General features: G+C 34.7%; 1 protein-coding gene across 1 annotated transcript; it reads right to left on the bottom strand.

Moving 5' to 3' along the window:
- Nucleotides 1–2,355: 2,355 nt before the first annotated feature.
- On the bottom strand, nt 2,356–4,580 carry LOC104898639 (transcription factor RAX2). The gene is made up of 3 exons (XM_010685733.4): nt 4,304–4,580; nt 3,979–4,108; nt 2,356–3,274 (listed from the first exon to the last, which is right to left on the bottom strand). Exons 1-3 carry the CDS (start codon nt 4,437–4,439, stop codon nt 2,398–2,400), a joined length of 1,143 nt encoding a protein of 380 aa, XP_010684035.1. The 5' UTR covers nt 4,440–4,580; the 3' UTR covers nt 2,356–2,397.
- Between the last annotated feature and the right edge of the window lie 4,356 nt (nt 4,581–8,936).

The raw sequence follows: 8,936 nt of genomic DNA, 5'->3' as shown, positions 1-8,936 counted from the left end.
ATGTTTTTCCGGTTTTACAAACTCTACTATATAGATGTAATTTCTTGCTTAATATACAATGCTTAATTATTATCTGAACTTCTATTCGCCGCCTCAAAATTACTTAAAATCACCTAAGAAAAAGTTAAAATTACATTTCTAACATTTCCTTTCTTTTTCCCTAAACCACAAGCCCTATCACCAACCACCTCACTCCACCACCATCCACCTCCTGCACCACCACCTCACTCCACCACCATCCACCTCCTACACCACCGGCCACCTCATTGCCATAGCCACTCACCAGCCACCCCTCACCTCCTATTTCCCCTTGATCACTGCCCCTTGTGTACCTCGATCATTCTTTCTCTTTCATCCTCAATATCAAACCCCAACCCCCCATTTCTTCTTGTAGGCCTCGCTTCATAGACTAAATCTGGAAGATCAGCATCCCTTGACCGAGACAACTCCACAAGGATCTTTGTCCTCCCATGGGCGAACGTCTTCTTCCTCTTCTCTTCTTTGGTTGCGCAAAGCCAGCGAAATGTTTTTGGGACCATGGGCGGACGTCCGAGCTGGACGTTTCACCCATGGCTCGAACGTCTCCAACAATTGGGAGGTGGGAGCTCCAACCATTGGGCTCCTATGTGATTCTCTTCATTCTTCTATATTAGTGAAAAGCTTTCATTTATAGATGCTCAGTTATACTGATTAATATATATCAAAATTGAGCTTTACTAAAAATCTACTTTAAATTAATTAAATTATATATAATCATTGAAATTGATTGGTATTTAGCAAAATCGCGACTAAAGAAGACGATGATGATAGATTATACTAATCCAATCCCCACCCAAAAAAATATCTCCTGCAACCGTTGTAAATCCTACGTGGTACAATCAAACTCTTCCAAACCAATCAATTACAAACCGAGAAGGTAATTTTGTCATTATAATGATTAAATGTATGAGTAAATGAAATAAAATTCTTTTAACATCGAAAAATTTTCGTTTCCCATTTTCTTCCTTTGTCGAACTGTGTAGGTACAACACATTCTTACTAGATAATTTGTATTTAAAAAATGCCTTGCAATTATTGGATAATGGAGGCAGTAGTTACTAGCTAGAAATGTTAGGTGAACAACGCTATTAAGTCAACTTCGAGGGAGGAAGAAAAGAAATGGATTACGCTTCTCATATTAAGTAGATAACATATGAATCATTCGATCCTTAAATTATTTCGAAGAGAAATAAAATTGATATCCTAACTTTCTTTCCTTGGAAACTTTTAAAACATTATGTTGTACATAAACTAGCTTTTGTTGGAAAATTTTCCTTATTAGGGGCGAAAGATGCAATGAAAAATTTTAAACTAGCAATTTTGACTATCACACCCTAAATGGTTCTGAATAAAGATTTCCATACTCCTTTCATCCCTTACTTTACAACCTTATTTCGAATATTTTTTTAAAAAAATTGATAAGAAGAATTCTTCTGGGCTGTCTTAACACAGGTGACAGGACGTCAGGACCCCATTCAGAGGCTCATTACAAGCCAGACACCCCCAAACTCCCCTCCCCTCCTTAAATCCTAAACTTTATTAGGAAAAATGGAAAAACTCACCACTTGAACCAACCTAAGTCAATCTTACTTCGAATATGGTGAGACAAGGAAAACCTACTTTTCGAAACTTCTCTCTTTCTTTTGTTACTTCACTTGTATTTTTTTTATTTTTCAATAGGAAAAACTTTCTAAAACACATGAATTAGTAAACTAAAAATAATATAACCAAAAGGAGGTACGTAGTAATTAATTATTCAAGCTATATTACGACCTTAAAATCATCTAGCCTACAAACATACTGCTAGTAATTAAATTGTTAACCTGAATTAATTAATTCTCATCATGAAACATAAATATATATTTTTAATGGATGGCTTACATGTGGAGGGAAGAAGTGAAGTTTGAAGTCTTGATACTGTTGAATTCTAACATATTGTTGAAATCTAAGAAGATAATGATGGAAGGTTGTCTAGTTTTTTGCAGAGAAAAACAATAATAACCAACTGATCAAACTGAGACTTGCACAGAAAAAATTTCCTACATCATTTTCCCAAAATCAGAGATAGTGAAGTGAAGGTGATAGAAAATTAGAATCAGAAGCAATCCCACCTTTTTCTTTATTTTACCAGTATACCACGTACTGTCAAAATATATACTAGTATATTCCCATCAAATTCAGAGTTGTACTAACAAAACAAAAAATGATCTTTTCACTGATTTTTTACTCAATTTTCTTTTCTTCACTGAAATCTTCATAAAATGACAGTAAAAAATCAGAAAGTCAAAAACCATAGTTTGCAGGAGTGACCTTACCTTACCATAATGTAATATTTTTCATACTTCTGATATATAATTATCAATAATAGTAGTACATCACCTTGGTATCTTTCTCTTCAGCTTTGTTTTCACCAAAGTAATTGAAGTTGTTCTCAACATTAATGTTAGTGCTAATTAGTTGCTTAATCTCTTCTAAACCATAGTCTAACAACAATGAAGTGTTTTGACTATTTTGCCCCCATAATCCAGCAGTAGTAGTTGTAACACAGGAAGGCTTCTGATCCACCAACATCTGATCAGTATTATTATGATGATCTCCATCATGATTAACATCACTTAATCTCTTCCCTTGATGATAGTTTACACTAACTTGCCCACCATAATTATTTTGCTGATGCTGAATATTATTATCATGATGATGATCTTCTTGCTTGACTTGATTAGTAATCATTTGAGTGATACTGCAACTCCCATCAGAACTACAACTACTAGGTTGATTTTGATGATTTTGATGATGATCACCACCAAATACAAGAAGGGTACTATTGTCTTTTAACATCTGATGTGGGTAATCTTGCTTGAGAATTAGGGTATTATTATTGTTATTATTTGAGGTAGGAGAAATATTATTGTAGCAACCTTGAGTAAAAGACATAGTCATAGAATTTGAGGGGGAATCATTATAATATGTGCTAGTGCACTGGTAGGATGATGAAGATGAAGGTGAGATAGCATGTGATAACAAAGATGATGGTGATGAAAGAGATAAAGGGTAGTGATTTTGGAACATAGGATAATATTGATGATAAAGATGATGATTTTGATGTGGTTTTTTTGATGTGTTGTTGTTGTTGTTGTTCATGGTGCTAATAAGTTTCTTCTTAAGCTTAGTATTCCAGTAGTTTTTGATATCATTGTCTGTCCTTCCTGGTAATTGTGCTGCTATTATCGACCACCTAAAACATTAATAATAATTAAACCAAGAAATTAATAATAAGGGTAATTAAATTAAAGCATTTGATGCTCATTTAATTTTTTGACTTGCTTTTTAACTCCATTACTACATGATGGTAAGATTAATTGTAAACAAGAAAAAAAGGGGAAGAAATTAATGGAGGGTTATTTTTATTTTTTGATATTAATAAAAATTTGTTCCATTACTACATGTCATTAGGATTGTAAACAAGAAAAAGAAAAGGGAAAATGATGATTCAAATATTTTTTAAATTTTGTTTCTAGAAAAAAGAGTTACCTTGAAAGCTAACCCATAAAAAGATCTAGCTAGTCTTACTTAAATAATTATTTGACATGCATGAAATCCACTACATCAAGGTTGTATCTTTATGTTCCATAATCTGCTCTTTTTATCTCCTTTTTAGCTGATTTTTTTTATTAAATAATCTCTCATTGTGATATGGAATGAAAAGTCTTTACATTTTCTAGAGTTTTTTTTTAAAAAAACTGAAGCACGAGATTAAGTTAAAAATAAAGAAAGGAGGGTTCTTTGCACTTGATATTTCTCTAAAAATAACAACATTTTTAGACTTCAAACTATAAAAACTTTTATTAACAAGAAAAAATGTTTAGAAGAGGTCCTAATAAAGTAATTATATGCACAAAAGAATGAATATAAAGGTCATTTGATGAGTTAGATTTTGACCTGCTTCCAATACTAGCATACAAACTGCAAATAATTCTGTCTTCTTCATCAGAAAACTCCCCATGTTTAATATTGGGTCTTAAGTAATTAAGCCATCTTAATCTGCAACTTTTGCCACACCTCTTTAAACCTAAAAAAAAGAGATCAGACACCAATTAAATAAAATTCAATAATAACAACTTTTTCACTACAATTAACACTCTTATATACAAATATAGAGACAATAAAATAAAATTAAGATCATGAAATATTAGATAACAATATTTTTTTCAGTTTTTGGGGGAGTATAAATATAATTATAGATAGAAGAGAAAAAAAAACTAACCAGCTTTTTGAGGTAGAGAAATCCAATTACCACCAGTGCCAAATTTTTCTATGTATTGTTTGAGTTTTGCATCTTCTTCAGGAGACCATGGACCTTTCTTCACATTTGCTTTGTCACAACATGGTGCTCTTCCCATTTCTTCTCTTTCTCTCTCTTCTTATTCTTGTTGTTTGTTTGTGATAATGAGTGTGAGTTTTTAGAGAGAGAAATAATATTATGTGGAAAGTCCAGTGGCTTTGTATAGTTGTATTATAGAAGACTTTGGGGCCAGCAGGGTTGAAGACAAAGTGGATATATGTTTATATTAATATAAGAAGAAGAAAATATGGAGAGATACAAGTCAGAGAAAGGCACACAAGGTCTCCTAAAAACTTTTAGAGTGATTAGTTGCTAAATGACTAGTGTCACTGATTAACAAAGAGAAAGAGAACTTTCTATATGTACTGTAAACATATTTGTGTTAATTATTTTAGTGTCACTGATCCATGCTATCTAATACTGTACTAATTGTATAAACTAAATACACAACAGTGAACTTCTCTTAGATTTCAACTTTGGCCTATTTCTCTTATGCAAAGAATCCAAAGCTTTTCCAAAGGGGTTGACAATTTGTGATACGGATTAGTTCATATTTGTCATTTTTGTCCAATTATTTAGTTAAATAATTGGGGTATGTTTAAGTTGCGTAGAAATATATATTCATGTAGAATGTCACTTGTGACTAAGCGAGCAAACTAAAAAAGTCTCTCTCTAGCCGTCGCCTAGGGTTTAAGTGAAAAGTCTTGGGAAGCGAGGGTTTATGTCTCTTTCGGTAAGTCTTTGGTCCTTGTTAGGGGCTTTTCTGCCCTTCTTTTGTTTCGTAATAATCATGGATGATAAAATCATTACACGTTGCTCAACATTAAAAATTACAGAAGAGGAGATTGTGGACTTTGATATAATTGCCAGTAATAAAGCGAACCTTAACATTGATATGGCAATTGTGGGGAAGGTGATGACAATGGGGCCCTATAATTTGAAGCTTTTAAGCGGACTATGAATCAAATTTGGGCAATTTCAAAAAATGTGTTGTTCAAATTAATTGAAAATAGGCGCTTTGTGGTCAAATTTGCATCATTGCGGACAAGACGACGAAAGTCATGGAGGGTCGACCATGGACTTTTAATCAAAATCTAGTGATGATAAATGAGATTGATGGGGTCTTCAGCCCTCGGAGATAGCCCTTGGTTTGTGCCCTTTATGGGTAAGACTTTACAACTTACCTATGGACTCTAGAAGAACATATTCGAATGATCGGCAATAACATTGGAGATGTTTTGGAGGTGTAATTGGACGGATCTTGTGGGACAAGTCAGCGCGGCTGTAAGTTATTGTGAATATCACTCGACCCCTGCGTCATATTTCAAAAGTTAGGAATATTAGTAGGGGCAAGGTAGTGGTGGTGAAGGTTAAATACGAGCGGCTACCGACTTTCTGCTATGTTTGTGTAGTCTTGGTACATATCGAACGCGACAGCACGAAGGTGGTAGAGGATGTGGGGGGAAGAGAAGTAGTGGGGGACGTGGCTCAAGTGACCATTTTAAACCAAATTTCTAAACCAATCCAACCATTAAATCAATAAACCACTTTATCACATAAAACCACATTTCAATCTAGCTATATAACGTACCTTAATCTTGCACAAAGAGTATACTAATATCTTCACTTATTCTTATGCTGGAGATTTCTCATAACCAACCAATAAGTAACTTATCACATGAACTTAATCATGAATTTAAACATGAATGACCTATCATGAGCATAATATTTTCAAGTAAGAAATATGAAAATCTTTTACTTAAACCAAAGAAAATTGAAACTTGAATAAGAAATATAAAACTAGAATAGATGAAGAAGAGAAGGAAGAACCTTGAAGTAAGATAGTATGAATTCTTCAAAGTTTTTGTGTGGAAAAGATATAACTTAAGGTATAGGGTATTTATAGGAGTGGAATAGGTAGTTCTTAATTTCCAAAATTAAATAGTTTGTAACCTTCACCATAAATTAGAAGATTAAACCAGGATTTGTAACCTCCATCATAAATTTGGAAACTTTAGGAAAACAAAACTCACCCATTATCTATGAAATCCCGTCAAAAATGAAGGCCTAAATTTTTTTTTTTGGGGTTTTTTAAAAATCTTTTGACTAGGATTTAAAACCAAGAGCTTAACAAATCCAACTTTGGCTCCATCTTCCGCCAAAATAATTTACGAGTGAAATTGCTAAAATATCCTTTTGCTTAAAATATTTATTTTAGAAAATAAATATTTTAATTACCTAAATAAATAATACTCAATAATATGGGGTATTACAGATTCTTAATGAAATAAACTCTATGTGTGTTAGATTTTGGTGGGGAGCTCGGGTTACAGAACGTAAGATGCACTGGATAAGTTGGGAGATGATGTGCCTTCCAAAGTCTCACGGGGGATTGTGCTTTCGAGACCTTAGAGTGTTCAACCAAGCTTTGTTGTCTAAACAGGGATGAAGGCTCTTATGTGATATTAGCTCTCTTGTTCATAGAGTGATGAGTGCGAGATATTATCCACATGACACTTTTTTAGATGTAAGAACATGCTTTGATCCTAGTTATGTGTGGCGTAGTATATGGGGGGCAAAATTGTTTTTGTTGGAGGGGTTGAAATGAAGGGTGGGTAATGGAGAGAAGATAGGGGTTTGGGATAAAGGTTGGTTTCCTGGTGACTCTTCTTTCATTGTTCCTACCCTGAACATCGAGAGCCTCGTGGATCTCAAAGTTGCTGACTTGGTTAATGATAAAGGTGCTTGGGATGAGGAGGCTCTTGCACTATATTTTACAGAAGCGAATGCGGCGCTTGTGAGAGAAATGCCCCTTAGTGCTTGTTGGCCAAGTGATATGCAATATTGGTGGCCTGCATTTAATGGTGTCTATTCTACCAAATTCTGATATTGGCTAGGAAGATTGGGACACATCCACGGTTGGAATCAATGTTTTGGTGGTGACAACGGTGATTTATGGAGGAAGGTGTGGAATATAGGAGGATCCCCGAAACTTTGTCATTTCTTATGGAGTACGGGAGCCCTTGCAACTAATGGAAGGCTCATGGATCGGCACATCATTGAAGATGGATCGTGCAATAACTGTCAGGGAGGTAAGGATACTATCATCCATGATATTTTTCACTACTCGATTGTGCATCCTGTATGGGAAAAGTCCCCATTTACACAATATATATTGGATGGGCCGAATACTTCTTTTGTGAAGATGTTTGTGTGGCTGAAATCGCAACTCGACGCTTAGGGGTTGCTCACTGTTATGGCACTTACCTGGGGTGCGTAGTCATATCGATAATTCAATGATCCATGATGAACTGTGGCATAATTGTGAGGTGAGTGCTGCTGGGTTTCTGCAGCTCGTAACATACTATAAGGGTTATGCGAATGATATGCATAGAATACATATGACGCTTCCTATTTTGTCTCGGTCAAGCTAGGTTCCACCGAGGGAGGGGTGTGTAAAGATCAAAATAGATGCTACTATTCTATGTGATGAGGAAGTGGGAGTGGGCGTTGTTATTCGGGACAGCCATAGGAAGGTCATCATGATGGTTGTGCACCGCTTTCAAGCTCGTTGGAAGGCCTCTTTGTTTGAAGCAATGGATGCGAGGTTCGAGCTGCAGGTTGCGAGGAGGTTTGGGTATACTACTATTGTGGAGCCAGATAGGGATGCCTATAATCTATCCAAAGCCATAGCCTCGAAGAGTGTGGGGTGTTTTCTTCTTGACCTTCTTGTTGAAGATATTTGGTTGATTGGTGATAGTTTCTTGGATTTTTCTATTTCTCATGTTAAACGGGGAGGGATCACTGTTGCTCATTTAATTGCTAGCTTACGCCCTTCTAATGGGGTAGAACAATTTTTTGTAGACGACTTTCCGTAAGGTGCATTCGCCTTGGCGGATTTAGATGTTGGTTAATAATATTACTCTCCGTTTTTTCCCCTTAAAAAATATGTAGAATGTCACTTTTTCTTATCATGATAAGTAAACCAATTTTGGGATGGTGTTCTCTTTTACCATATTTTTCTTTGAACTTATGTTAAATGAACTTAAAGAAAGTTACTAAAACTTATTAGAAATTATGGAATTTATTGAATTTTATTTCATAAGGTGTTAAAATTTATGGAAACTGATCAAAAGTCATTGAAACTTATTAAAACTTATTAGTACAACTTATTGGATCTTATATGAAGTCATTAGTCATTACCCTCTTCTCTAGAAGTGAAGAGAACACATGCATCCTTCGTTACCATAATTAAATATGTATAAAGTAATATTTGTTATCAAAATATAAATTAACATGACGATGAATTTTCGCTTTAGGGATGGCCATTTTGTATGGTTAGGGTTTGCTATTATACTTTTCTTCTATAACACGAAAGAAGAACTCCCCTTTAATCCAGAACGTTAGTACTATGGATATAGCTTCATCGTCTCCTCGAGTATCAAATGACCTCCCCCAAATGATTATTTACGCTTATCCTACTATTGGGACAGTTTAACGTGAACTGTGTGTTGCCATTGATGCAATGCATCAAGTTCACTAGGGAATAAAAAGA

The sequence above is a fragment of the Beta vulgaris genome, chromosome 7, assembly GCF_026745355.1.
Source record: "Beta vulgaris subsp. vulgaris cultivar EL10 chromosome 7, EL10.2, whole genome shotgun sequence".
Classification (NCBI taxonomy): domain Eukaryota; kingdom Viridiplantae; phylum Streptophyta; class Magnoliopsida; order Caryophyllales; family Amaranthaceae; genus Beta; species Beta vulgaris.
The sequence above is the reverse complement of the archived record's forward strand: the minus strand, read 5'-3'. Positions and strand labels throughout refer to the sequence as shown.